The sequence below is a fragment of the Ammodytes marinus genome, assembly GCF_949987685.1.
Source record: "Ammodytes marinus genome assembly, chromosome: 6".
Classification (NCBI taxonomy): Eukaryota; Metazoa; Chordata; class Actinopteri; order Uranoscopiformes; family Ammodytidae; genus Ammodytes; species Ammodytes marinus.
Genome location: NC_137235.1, coordinates 30,112,985 through 30,127,642, shown reverse-complemented (window position 1 = coordinate 30,127,642; position 14,658 = coordinate 30,112,985). Strand labels below are relative to the sequence as shown.

The 14,658-nt window shown below is 40.5% G+C and overlaps 1 protein-coding gene across 1 annotated transcript; it reads right to left on the bottom strand.

Annotated features, from left to right (window-relative positions):
* Window positions 1-715: 715 nt before the first annotated feature.
* Window positions 716-6,853, bottom strand: LOC307251524 (uncharacterized protein; the record flags this gene model as incomplete). Its single annotated transcript, XM_080028892.1, has 11 exons — window positions 716-735; window positions 821-896; window positions 1,015-1,174; window positions 1,271-1,513; window positions 2,138-2,289; window positions 2,515-2,723; window positions 2,890-3,130; window positions 3,696-3,898; window positions 4,795-5,109; window positions 5,360-5,857; window positions 6,022-6,853. The coding sequence occupies 11 exons, from the start codon at window positions 6,851-6,853 to the stop codon at window positions 716-718; spliced, it is 2,949 nt and encodes a 982-aa protein (XP_079885018.1).
* Window positions 6,854-14,658: the final 7,805 nt, after the last annotated feature.

Genomic DNA, 14,658 nt, shown 5'->3' with positions numbered 1-14,658 from the left:
AAACGTTTTGAATTATAATATGTTGTATTTGATTTTGTATTTTGTTCAGAGTTACTTTCAAGTGTACAGAAAATTTGCTTTGACCAAACCCCATCATTCTTTTACTAGTCCGACATTAGTTCTGGAATGTGTGGCTAGCTTTCAGGATTCTTACTGTTACAATATGTGTTGTTATGGTAGAGTGGAAAAAGTAAGTGGATCAGTTTACCCCACAGCTGGGGTAAAGTGAGCCACATGACAACTTTTTTTAAAACAATCATATTTTCACTGCCCTTTGTCTTGAAAAAATTCTTCTAATGCCCATTTCTAGGAAATATCCTGAATTAATGGGAAATGTGTAAATTTGAGTGATAAATAATTTTAGCTCGCTTAGAGGGGAGCAAATGTAAAAAGTGTCTCAGATTACCCCGTTCTCCCCTATATGAATAATACATATACACACGATGACTATACCAGTATTATACATGGATGAGAAGAAAATCCTAATTTTATTAAAAAAACTATTTGATTATAACTTCCTTTACAAAGGCAAGATGAGATATAAGTATACAATGAAGGAACTTTTTTGTCTTGAGAATTAAAAAAAACTAGCCTACTTACATTTTTTTTGTGAGATATTTCATTATTGAATGAAACACCTTTTTTTATCTCAAGAATAGCTACTTAAAACAAAATACTATGACTATAGGAAATGTTTCTGTTGTATGTAAACAGCTCACTCTGGTGACTTGTCCCCTGAAATTAAAAGAGAAAGAGACAAAAACATGGTTATTAATTGCATATAGTCATCATACGTGACCAAATTGTAGTTCATACTCACAAACAATTGGTCCAATGCTGAGGGGCATAACAGGATCAGAGCTGGAAACCGAGCGATGCATCCTGCTTGAGCAAGACTACGCAGTGGGAGAGGGTGGAAAAAATAAGAGATTGAGATAGCATCAAAACCCAGTGTGTAAGTGGCGTTGATTATGGATTGACAATGCTGTCGATGAATTGATCTGTATGACTTACTGGGACACAGGAGGCCCTCCTCTGGTCACACAGGCTGAGGCCGCAGTGGAGGAAAACGTCTTGGTATTCTTCCTGGAGCAGGAAGAACAGGGCAGAGAAACGAGCCCGGAGGGACGAGCCGCTCTCAGTCACTGACACCTGTCGGCGGTCAGTGGAACACCTGGCAGAGATGATGGAATGGGTCTTTAGGACGTTACTATACGTTTCACATTGTCCCACTTCCTCCACAAGCCTTCTGCTGAAGAGGGGCGCTTACTTGTTCTGGATGAAAGGGTATCGCATAGGATCATCAGGGTTTGATGAGTGAGTGGCGTAGCAGTCCTCCAGAACTACTGCAAAGCTTGGATCTTCACCCGCCACAGAGACGCCCACGTACAACGGTGAGCCCACTGGCAGGGTGACCTGGCCTGCTGGATAAGTCTCTGTGTAGTTGGAGGTGCGGAACAGGGACATGGCCGCTCTGGCTTTGGAACCCGAGCCTGAAATACCACCGTTTAGCCTGTCAAGAAAATATATGTTATGGCAACCAAGTCTTTATTCCAAGTGACTTTTTTTTCCATCACGCTTCTTCAGGTACATTAAATCTAAGGTGCCTGAAGTTTCTGGAGTTCTTGTGCTTTTGTGATGAATGATATGTTCATTAAACCATAACCAGTGGATAAACTGGTAACTATAGGATGGAGTGATCAACTTTGCGGTATGGGAATTTGGTTGCAAAGCAGATTATCCAACAACTCATAATACAATCCACTTTACTATTTATATAGGATTAAGATGTGATATCCTGCATGCTCATGCTGCTGCCACTTGCCCTGAACAATAAAGCCTGGCTATCCAACTGCAAAAAAAAACTGAAATTAGAGTTGGTTGTTCTTCTGTGGTTGAGATTTTCTGCTGAGAGTTTTGGATTTTTTAAATGTGTTTCTTTCGTGTCACTGATTCTTGAATCGTTTTGTAATCTTTTATGTAATTTTTTTAAACAGGTTTCTACTGTGAAACAGATCCAGATCTTGAACAAATTAACTATTTAGTTTTACTATGCTTCTGTTTTGCATGTTAGCCGTATAAGTACTCTAAAATAAGAGTATCGTTCAAGTTGAACATTCAATAAAGAGCTCCTTACTCTAGGAATGGTCGGATAGCCACATTCAGGCTGGCGTCTGTGTCCAGGGGATAAGCACAGGAGAAGGGAAGACTCTCAGGAAGGGAGAAGGACTCATTGGTCATTGGGTAAATGAATAACGTGTTGGAGTAGATGGCATGTGTGCTGTTGGTCTGAAAGACAGAAGATGAGTCAAGTGGTTAGAGAAACTATCCTTCAGGTTGAGGATCTGGTGGCACTGTAAGGCAATGAATACTGTTGGTCCTGCCTAAATCGACTGTTCCATGGAAAGACCTGGTGAAAAGGCCTTTAGATAAGAAGCACCACACCTATTCTTTTCTACAGATATGCCGTTATTAATTCACAGTAAAAGAATTGAAGCAGTATTAAGACTTTACCCTCAGTGTGTTTCCACAGACACCCTCCACAGCCTCCACTTCGTACCACACCACATTATCATGCACTCTGGCCCAGGAGCAGTTGCGGGCTGCCAGGTTACCAGAGAATGGGTTCAAACCAGAGGATGTCAGGCTTGCCTGATCCAGCCCAACTTGGAGTTTATCAGCTCCACAAACAAGCTGAGAACGCTGGACTGGAGGGCGCTGGACTACAGACAGAATAGATAGGGTCACAGAATGTATGTATGAGGAAAGGAGATGAAACGTTAAATATAATATATAGCAGATGAGGCTGAGTTGAGACCCTCCATAAACCTTCACCTCAGTATTTAACTTTTGATATCAAAACACTTTGAAATGTAAGAGGAAACCTACTTTCACAAACAACACTGGCATCTTCACCATGGTTACAGTTGTGGACCCCAAACCCTCGATGTCTGCAGTCTGTTATCGATGGTTCATTTCCTGAACAGTTGAGGTCGTCCAACCAGATGGGTCCACTGCCCTGTCCAAAAGCTGCACTTTGTAGTGCTGAACGGGCAGAGCCACAGCCCATCTGTCTACACAACACGTTGGCATCCCTCAGGTCCCAGCCATCGTCACACACTGTCCCCCACTGTCCACGGTGGAAGATCTCCACTCTGCCAGAGCAGCGGTTGTCAGAGTTGACCAGCCTCACTGGTGAACCAGCTAACAGAAAAACAAGCAGCACAATATTGTTGATGCAAGATGAAAGATGGACTTCATGAAGACGATGGTATCTTTGAAACAACCTGCAGATAATAAAGAGTAAAGTGCAAAGCACATATTTCCTATTTCTCCAGCAGGTGGACTCAAAGATCCTCTCAGCTCAAAGTTAACCTATAGTTGTTGAGATACCACGTTCAGCTTGTCACAGAGTGAGCCTTCATTGCCTTTATCTGGACAAATGTGTATTTACCTTCACAGACGACACCAGCATCCTCTTGGTGACCACAGTTGTGAGATCCAAACCCTAGGTGCCTGCACTCGGTGAGCTTTGATTCGTTGCCAGTGCAAGTGACATCATCCAACCAGATGGGCCCACTGCCCTGTCCAAAACGTGCACTTGATGGTGCTGACAGGACCCTGCCACAGCCAAGCTGTCTACACACCACTTGAGCATCAACCAGGCCCCAGTGATCGTCACACACTGTCCCCCACTGTCCACGGTGGAAGATCTCCACTCTGCCAGAGCAGGAGCTGTTTCCTCCATTGGCCAGACGGACCTGACCCTCAACTCCTGTGCTGTTGTCTGTCGGTGTTGTAGCAGTCACGGCAGTTGTTGTATTAACTAGTGTTTCATGGACAGTAGTTTGCTCCTCACCAGTGGTTGGTGAAACTGTGCTGTTTATTTCTGGTTGGACTGAAAGAAAAGTCAATATGAAGTCTCAAGGCAACTACAGCATGCACTGCCATCAGTGTTCAAATGTAACCAAGTACTTTTACTCAACTACTGTAGCCTACTTACAGTATACCCTTTACAATTTAATATTTTCGCACACAAAAAGAGGAAAGTATTTTTAAATATAGTGTTTCATAAAATAACAATAAATCCTACCCAACAGCTGTGGTGAACTCAGGCTGTCTGAGGTGCAGGGGCCAAAAATATTTTAAAAAAGTGCACCAGCTGCATGTGGTGGGGCACAAGCACACAGGAAGGCGAAATGGATTTTTGGTGAAACAACTCCACGTCATGGTTACAATCATAACTAATATATTTTTTTTATCATATAAGGCGGGCGACCGCACCCGCCTCCCCCACCCTTAGTCCACCAGTACTGAACATTACATCAAAGTACAGCTGAAACAATTAGTTTATTATCAATAATAATGTAATGATTTAATACATAATAGTTTGGCAGTCACAGGGGAATTTGTCTGAAATACTTTTACTATAGAAATATTTCAAGGCAGGACTCTTGCTTGTAACAGAGTATTTTTACTTTAAAGTATTTGTACTTTTAGTGTATTAAGGTATCAGAATGCATTATCCATCACTGTTTTCCAATAGAATAATTGATGAAAAGTCAAATGTATTTATTACATATACGGTATAATTGATTATTTTCTCATTGGGCATGAAACTCAATATATGTGGGAAGGTAGCAAAGACATATTTTACTGTAAATTTGACTGAGTGGAATGCAAAGCAATATTAATTGTTTGTGGTAAATATAGCAAGTAATTAAAGAGTCAGTTATTCTATTTAAATGTTAGTAAAATGAATTTGTGTATACTTTAAATATATACAACATTTACCTTCACAGATGACACTGGCATCTTCAACATGGCCACAGTTGTGGACCCCAAAGCCTCGATGTCTGCAGTCTGTTATCGATGGTTCATTTCCTGAACAGTTGAGGTCGTCCAACCAGATGGGTCCACTGCCCTGTCCAAAAGCTGCACTTTGTAGTGCTGAACGGGCAGAGCCACAGCCCATCTGTCTACACAACACGTTGGCATCCCTCAGGTCCCAGCCATCGTCACACACTGTCCCCCACTGTCCACGGTGGAAGATCTCCACTCTGCCAGAGCAGCGGTTGTCAGAGTTGACCAGCCTCACTGGTGAACCAGCTAACAGAAAAACAAGCAGCACAATATTGTTGATGCAAGATGAAAGATGGACTTCATGAAGACGATGGTATCTTTGAAACAACCTGCAGATAATAAAGAGTAAAGTGCAAAGCACATATTTCCTATTTCTCCAGCAGGTGGACTCAAAGATCCTCTCAGCTCAAAGTTAACCTATAGTTGTTGAGATACCATGTTCAGCTTGTTACAGAGTGAGCCTTCATTGCCTTTATCTGGACAAATGTGTATTTACCTTCACAGACGACACCAGCATCCTCGTGGTGACCACAGTTGTGAGATCCAAACCCTTGGTGCCTGCAATCGGTGAGCTTTGATTCGTTGCCAGTGCACCTGACATCATCCAACCAGATGGGCCCACTGCCCTGTCCAAAATGTGCACTTGATGGTGCTGACAGGACCCTGCCACAGCCAAGCTGTCTACACACCACCTGAGCATTAAGCGTGTCCCAGATATCGTCACACACTGTCCCCCACTGTCCACGGTGGAAGATCTCCACTCTGCCAGAGCAGGAGCTGTTTCCTCCATTGGCCAGACGGACCTGACCCTCAACTCCTGTGCTGTTGTCTGTTGTTGTTGTTGTGGCATTGACGGCAGTTGTTGTGGGAGTGAATACATTTGATGTCTGAGCTGTTACTGCTGCAGTGACGTCAGTTGTTGTCTGAGCTGTGGTGATGTTCTGAGGTCTCGGATCAGGTGTTGAAGCAACTACCGGGCCTGTTCCATTCACCTCTGTTTGAAATGAAAAACAGTGAGAATTTCTGTTCATAAAATATTCAGTTAATACAATATCAAGAGGACAATAGTGCTTTCACTTAAAATGTTTAAATAAATAGGTTAGATGAGGAAATGTAGATTGTTGTTACAGTGTAACAATGCTTTAAAAGGAAAAGTACCTGCACAGTATGCAAGATGACATTCTGATGTCTTCACAAGTTTGTAGACATAGTAGCTTCCATAGCAGAGCTTGACATGGATGGTGTGTGAGGGGAAATAGCAGCAGCTGCCGGACCAGGCATTACACACTGTGCGATTTACAATCTCCCCTGACTGTGTGGGATGAGCTCCAGTCATCCACAGAGGAGCATGGGTCCCACACCTGTTTTCAGCTACACAGCGGTCTGGAATCTGAGCGCTATCTTGCCCCAGAAACAGTCGATACCAGCCTTGCCAGTTTACATCTCGGTCACAGTGTAGGCTCAATATGTTATCAGGGTTGATCAATGTGTTATTAGTTGAACGCCAGTCATCATTCAGTACAGTGTAGTGCTCACAGGGGTCAGCACAGCTTACAGTCCCATTATTTCTGATACAGTCTGAGCCTAAAGGACAACTGATGCCTCCACAGTTGAACTGGACAGATTTGGAAGAGAGGCCTGATCTGGTGCTGGATGAAGGCTCCAAGCATTCAAACGAGCCTGGAGTGTTTTTGCAAACCTGAGGCGGCTTGCAGGGTGAGTCTGGGAAGGAGCACTCGTCAATGTCCACACAGCCCCTCTCTGGTGACCAGTGATAACCTTGGCTACAACAAGAAGAGTCACTGCAGACTTTTCTATCGTAACAGGTGATACCATCGCCTACAAAGCCATCTTTACAGACACAGAAGAGCGCCTGGCTGGTGAAAGTGTCGCCTCTTTCTTGTAACTCCTGGCAGGAGGCTTCATCATCACATGAATCACAGCTGGTCACTTGTGTCCCTGTGAAAAGAACGAGGAGGGTTTGATGCATTCTGTCGCTAATTGTTTGTAGGTTTTCAAAATCAAACAGTGAAAATTAAACTCTTACATGAAACTGGCATAAATAAACTATATTTTTATTATTCAGGATTCTTTGGCTACCAGAGTTCGGTTAGACTGAAAACAAATTTGTTCAAATCTCACTGTAGAGTGATGACATCACATTTAGACATCTGACTTTTATATTACCACAGTTTATAGTGTATTATATTCATATATTTGTAAGGACATTGTTAAAATCACCATTGAATGTGAGGTTTCAGGTGTTCTCTTAATACTGGACCTGCCTGGATTAATATTTCAAAGGCATGTTGAATGCCAGAACATTGTTCATGTTCACGGAACTTTATTTTTATTTTTAGTATTGAGCAGGAATTTCTTAAACACATAAGTATTGTAGGAAGTCAGGTGCCAAATACAAAGTTTTCGCTTAAAACTATACTTACGGAGAAAAGTTTAAGGGAAATATAAGTTAATGAGTTCATATTTGAGGCTGTTATCTAATGTGTAATCCAAGTTCACTGCACCATGTATTATTGAGAGTTATTTTTAATTGTATCGCATCAATATGTGACACAAGAGAAAGAGAAAAGGATTCACCAAAAATAAATGTTAACACAGAAACGTAAACACTTAATCAATATGTCTGTTTGTTTGTTTGTTTGTTTGTTTGTTTGTTTGTTTGTTTGTTTGTTTGTTTCAAAAGGGAAAGTACAATTAGCTGGTAAATATGTGTCATCATGTCTAAACCAAGATGTCAGATGTGTTACCTGAAGTGCTTCCTGCAAAAATCTGCAAAATTAGGATCAAAAGGAAAATCTCAGATAGCCCCATTATACACCCCATCCACGAAACCTGCTGAAAAAGACAAGAGAGATCAAAACACAAATCACATTTTCTAAAATGATGCTGCCATGCATTAACTTCATTACTTGTCCCATTTTTGTAGTTACCTCGGAAAGAATTTTACACGGAAGTCAGTCACACAGTTGGTGAAATAGTTGAAGGCGAAAGTCTCCTGGTCAATGAAAGAGTGAGAATTTATAGGCCCGTCTGTGTGTTCAAAAAAACACATGAAGCAATCTGTGACGGTAAATTGTTAATGGTGAATGGGTCACCAAAGCACAGTTCATGAAATTCAAAGAGTTATTTATTAATCAAAATAACACAGCGGTATGAAACTCAGACAAAACTGGCACACAAATAAAGTCAATCTATTTTATGATACCACAATCCATGTCAACCTCAGGTCAATGTAACAGGAGACCTTTTGGTCAATGACACACTTTTGTTAACAACGACTGAAGGTTTTAGACATTAACCCTGCGTTCCGAATCACATACTCTTTCTTTTTTCTATTCTACATACTACATCTGACGATAAAAATAATCTAGTTAGGATGCAGTAAGCATACAATTATGACATAATTTTACTTATTTATTTCATCATAACATTGCGCCTTGATCTTGCCTCTTGCTTTTGTATCCGTCGCATCCCTGTTTGTTTTCATATGGAGGCTCCGTAGATGTGACGTCACTTCAGGTGCACACTGGATTATGGGTCAGAATCGCCCAGATAGCATGCTGCTTTCAACACTTAAAATCTCGGCCAGATGTAGTAGACATCTGGGTATTTCTTACCATCCTAAATCTGGCCACAAGAATCGGGACATCCTAAATCTTTTTTCTACCATACTAAATAGTAGATAGTATTGGTATTGGAAGTTCTTTCTGTATATCATAATTGGGCCATGAATACATTTTATTTTGTAAAAAAAGATTCTCATGAGTCGAAGTAAGAAGTACAGACATGCAGAAATGTGATGATTCCCTTTATTTAACGTAATCGGGTCATTCTCAATATTAATCTTCACAATCAAACTAGAAGCAGCTCGTCTGCACTTAAGTGGGTGACCTGTTTTCTTCTTCCTTATTTGATCTATTGTGTTTTTATCATGTTGATAAGTAATTTCTTATCATATTCACTGGGGGTCATTGGTTCCCCTTCCTGTAACTCTCATCAATCATATTTGTAAAGTTCAGTGTTTTATAACTTAAATGGTAAATGGTTGACTCAGTCCTTTGTTCCATTGATTACAAGAAAGGTTTGCCAATAATATTTATATAATATAATATAACACTTTATGCCGGTAAGTAGGTATGATAGTGTGCTCTAGACTATACTAAAAGTCTACCACAAAGCAGTTCAAACACTTCATTGGAGAGGTCGGCATTATTCAATACTCATTCACACACAACAAAGCATGTTTGTGCAACTCTCAGCAGGTAAATGTGCTGAACAACTTGCAGTGATAAGACATCAATTGATCCAAACCAGAAGAAAACTACACAATGTATCACAACAGATGCTGACAGAGTAACGTCGTATATGGCTGGTGTTTTGATCCATCATAATATAAATAGATGTGTCTCTCACATGCCTTACCTTGGTGATGGCACATGTTTTTGCTACTTCACATTTATTTCAATATGCAATCATACAAAGAACAAATCGAGGACTTAAGTGACATTTTCAGAATTTTACAGGAGAGCAAAAACAAACTTCCCTCCATATTGTCAGCTCTTTTAGCCTATGTATGATGCACTTACGCCTTTTGTGCGCCAAGCCTGGTGCACTTACGCCTTTTTTTCTCCAAACTCAACCGAAGGTTTTCACTTACGCCTTTATGTTTTCAGCCTTTATTTCAAAAAGTAAAATGTATAGTGACATTATTCTTTTACCATTTGATAGAACTTATCAAGACCTTTAAAATTATATATAAAAGTAATTTTTCGCCAAATATGTCACTTACGCCCCTTTTGCTCCAAGCCCTCGAAATATACAACAATCACATAGCACTTGTTCGCTCCGCATTGACCTTCAAATTAAAATCATATTACACATACAGCAGGTACAGAATTTATCTAATGCAAGTCCACATACAGTCACCCATGTTTTAACACACTTTTACCACGTCACATGCCGTCGGGAGAGACGTCCTCCCTGTTGAAGTTATGGAGAGTTTTTGTCCTTAATCAGCCTCTGTAGCTGTAGTAAGACAGGTTCCCATTTAACAGTTACAGCATCAGTCCTGAGTTGGAGTTTGGCTGTAATACTCTCCATCAGATATACATTTGTTACTATTACTTTCCATTGTTGGACAGTTGGTGGTTTAACATTCCTCCATAACACAGTACTAATCATCTTTTTTGCGATCAACAGCAACACCCAGATTAAATAAGCCTGATTTTTGTTTATTGTAATTCCTGGAGTCGTTCTCAATATAGGCACATGTTTTTTAGCTGCAAAATGTAACACATTGGAGCTACACATTTTTAAGTAGGCTACAACTGATTGATAATTGATTATGTAACTTGTTTTTTTTATTTACTACTTATATTGCCTAGTAATACTAATACTAATACTAATGAAGTAATATTGAAAGATCAAGTACTGGGGGAAAAACACGCTTAGTTATTTAAAGTTCGTATAGATTGCTATAGTTTGAAAACATTAGCTTTTACACGTTTCATTATTTATTAAAGCTCCCATATTATACACTTTTCGGTTCTATTATACACCATATTATATGGTCTTAGTGGTCCCTAATAAGTTTTTCTTTAATTGTTTGCTGAAAAAAACTTTCAGATAATTTATTGTACTATGCTGATGTTCAGCTAATCTCACAATGGCCTATTTTTTAAAAAGAGCTGCAGCTCCCCTCGTAAATATACAATATTTGAGCTGCCCCCGCTTCCCTGTCCGGAAGCGAAGCCAGATGCGCCTCGCCCTCTGTCTGTTTGTAAACAATGATGACGTATTTGCTGGGCCTGTTAGCGCAGTTAGCTTACCCATGAGAAGAACCAAGTCTAATGCTAGTAACGCACTTTGAACAGTTTGACATGACCTATTCTTGTCTACATGAAAGACTATGTTCATACAGATGCACTGACTTGCCGTTTCCAAGCTATTGGAAACGGCATGTTCACAATAAAAATGCTGCAAAAGATGGTGGCTACTGCGAAGCTAGCTCGGGAGCTACCGGCTAAAAATACCACTAAAATCAGTGAAAAAATTATCTTCAAAGTTGACTTATACACTATTAAGTTCCAATCCTTTGTCCTGTTAAAAACGAGGCATTTCCAGACTGGTGTGGGTAATAGAATTATGTTTTTATGAACAAAAGCTGAATGCTTGTCTCGAAGCTAGCTCGGAAGCTACCGGCTAAAAATACCACTAAAATCAGTGAAAATAATATCTTCAAAGTTGACTTCTACACTATTAAGTTCCAATCCTTTGTCCTGTTAAAAACGAGGCATTTCCAGACTGGTGTGGGTAATAGAATTGTGTTTTTATGAGCAAAAGCTGAATGCTTGTCCCAAAGCTAATAGCTATACACCAGTCAGGCAAAAATACCAATAAAAACATTTCTTTCAGTTTCACTGTTTGAAAAAACCCACAAGTAGCTTCCTAACCGTTGTGTTATTAAAAACGAGGCATAGACTGCTGTGGTTAAGATAAATTAGTGGAGTATGAGCAAAAGCATACTGTGTTGGTGTATGTAACATTCAGGCTGTACTATGGGCATCTTGTCGCTTAGAGGGGAAAGCAACATGGCTGTCGCTCGGAAAATTTTCCAGGGGATCTCGGGGCCATGGACCAATAAGAAATGGGGGGGGGGGGGGGGGGTTATCATAGACTACTGCACGGTGGAAGTTTCTGGTTACTAATGTGGGGGGGAAGCATGGCCATATAAAGAAAATATGGGGATGTGGCTGTGCAGTTTATGACGTCAAAAACCGCGAGAATTCTGAACGGAGTATATTGGGGGGGAGGGGTGGGGGTTTCAGAAAGGGGGAGAGTGAGAAAAGGAGAGATTGTTATTTTTTTTTATATTTTGGCAGTCTCTAGGCACACCGTGGACCCATATGTTGGAACACATTTAAAAAGTGCATTTAGCATAATATGTGACCTTTAAGAGTTAAACTCCAAAACTCTTATCTGCAACAGGAGGTTTGTGTGTGGGTTTGGGAAGACAGGTTCTGACAAGCGAGTGTCACTGTGGCTGGCTGTTAAGGTACGCCTGTGCTTTGAGAAAAAGCTAAAATCAATAGGCCTATGCCGTGTTTTGAGCAGGTGGGAATGACATTTATTTTGCAAGTATATACTAATAGTATATCATAAACCAAAGTACAGGGCTAAATTAACATGTTGACCCGATGATAGTGTTTGAGGAAATGCCGTGTGGTCATCAAAGTGAGCGGGACATTAGTGGGTCTACCATTTATCATGGCAGTCCATGAGAAATTTATAAAACATTCAGCCCTAATCTTCTGTTTCTGCTATAAAATAAAATAAAGTAAATCTATCATTAAAGTCATCAGGATACATGGCCTTGGCAACATCAACAACCCTACTAAATTATGTTCCAACCCAGCCAATGATTGATTGATTTTATTCGATCATTTCATATATAAAAACAAGAACAGCACTCTGTTACATTAAAATACATAAAGAGCCAGGGATGAAAACACAAAAAAGCCCGAAGGCTTATTTCCATTGTGGTCCCTATAAACAAAACATACACAAAATGTACACATACATAAAAAACACACACACAACAATGACCACCATTAAGACAAGCCTAATTACGTCTAAGCCATTTTTTTAGGGCCTTTTTAAAATTGCCCAAACTCCCGACCAACTTCATTGCTCCCGGTAACCTGTTCCAAAGTGCAGCACCAGCATAAAAAAAGGAATTCTTTCCCGTGTTATTCCTCACTCTGGGTGGGACAAAATCAGTGGTGCTACCCCTAGTGGCATGCATGTGAACTTCACTTACTCGATTAAAATAGTTTCTAAAATATTTGGGAACATCCCATATTGAGATATTGTTTTATAAAGGATGAGTCCGTTGACCTGCTGATGGCACTGAGAAAGTCTGTAGAATGTATCCTTTGTATGCTTGTCCAACATGTCAAACACACAACATCTCTCATGTGAAATATACATATTCTTTGATCTTAGGCGCAGGAAACTTTTTTCTTGGCCCTGTTGCTTATTCAATTAAGTTAGTTGAAATACTGTGAGCCTTTTGAGGTTTTTCAGGTGTTTGGCTCCTTGCAACATGGAAGTTTCAGGCTAAATGCTCTGCCAGTCCAGCCACTGGCATGCTTTTGGTGGTCCCTGTTTAATTAAGCAGTGTCCCTTTTTGACCCCAGTCAAACTGCCGTTCTTATCAGCTATTAGGCTATCCATATCTATATACGTTTACCTTCACTTATCCCAGAAGGACAATAGCTGGTAAATCATTACTAAAGCTTTGCACTGCCAAAGGATCACTGAGTCAGGATGATGGAGAATCCAGATTCCACTGACTCAGTGCGCAAACACTTCATCCATTTATATGCCTGACAGCAGCTCACCAGTTTGTGACTTGACTTTGGACTTGACTGTTCTCTGTAAAAAGGGACCAAAAGGATTTTTATCAACATAGGTGTGGTAAAGTTATTTAATTAAGTTGCATTTTTCTTATTTTCGGCAGAGATTTTGAGTACTTCTAGGTGTTTATTTAATGCTGATACATTGTAGGCCTGTATAGAAGACAGATTTATGGGGCGCCCTTAGCTCAGTTGGTAGGGCGTCCCCACCATGGGCCTCGGCCAGCAGCGGACCCGGGTTAGATTCCAGCCCGCGGTCGTTCTCTGCATGTCACTCCCCTCTCTGCCCCATTTCAACTCTGTCTCTACACTATCAATAAAGCATAAAAATGCAAAAAAAAAAAAATATATATATATATATTTATTGTAGGGGAGAACGGATGTCGGACTACTAAAAGAATGATGGGGTTTGGTCAATTAAGCAAAGCAAATTTTCTAAACACTTGAAAGTAACTGAACAAAATCAAATACAACATATTATAATTCAAAAGGTTTTAATAAGATTCAAATGAAAGATAGAACCAGTTAGATTAGAACACAGTCTGGGGGTCAGAACAGAGGACCCTTAGAGCCAGCTAGTGTCTGGCATAGGAAAATCAGAACCAGCGAGAACAGCCTGGGAATCAGAAGACAGGAGAAGACCCAACTGGATTATAACATCAGCCTGTCCTCCCGGGCCGGGCCCAGCAGCAGACCCGGGTTCAATTCCCACCCGCGGTCGTTCTCTGCATGTCACTCCCCTCGCTGCCCCATTTCACCTCTGTCTCTCTGCACTGTCAATAAAGCATAAAAAATTAATACATTTGCTTTGGCACAAAAGTTGATTAAGTTGACAGCAAGAACATTTACTTTTACATGCAAAATACCTATTTTGGTGAAAAAAAATATGCTTACCACAGCACCATGAGGTCCTCTCTTTCAGGGCCATGGGGAAATGAGAGGGGCTTGAAAACATATCTCACATGACCACAAATGTTTTCCGTTGCCTAGATACAGGGGGTGGCTCACATTACCCGATGCCTCAGATTCCCCCGTTCTCCCCTATGTCTTTAATGGTTTTATAAAACCGACAGTTTACTCTGTGATTATCGCAGTGCTTATAAAAAAATATTGACCCAACAATATTAAACATGCAGTAAAGGTCCACGGGTCGGATTTGAACCCGCGACCACTGGAATGAGGCCTGAACCAATATGGTACGCAATCTATCCACTACACCACCGGAGCATGCCTTATTGCATTTATTAAATATATCTTCTTTAAAAGTGTACACAGATGTCTGAGAGAACAGACACACATAATCACAGACAGGCACATGAAAATGTAAGCTTTTTATTCAGAAAATCCTTGTGTAAAG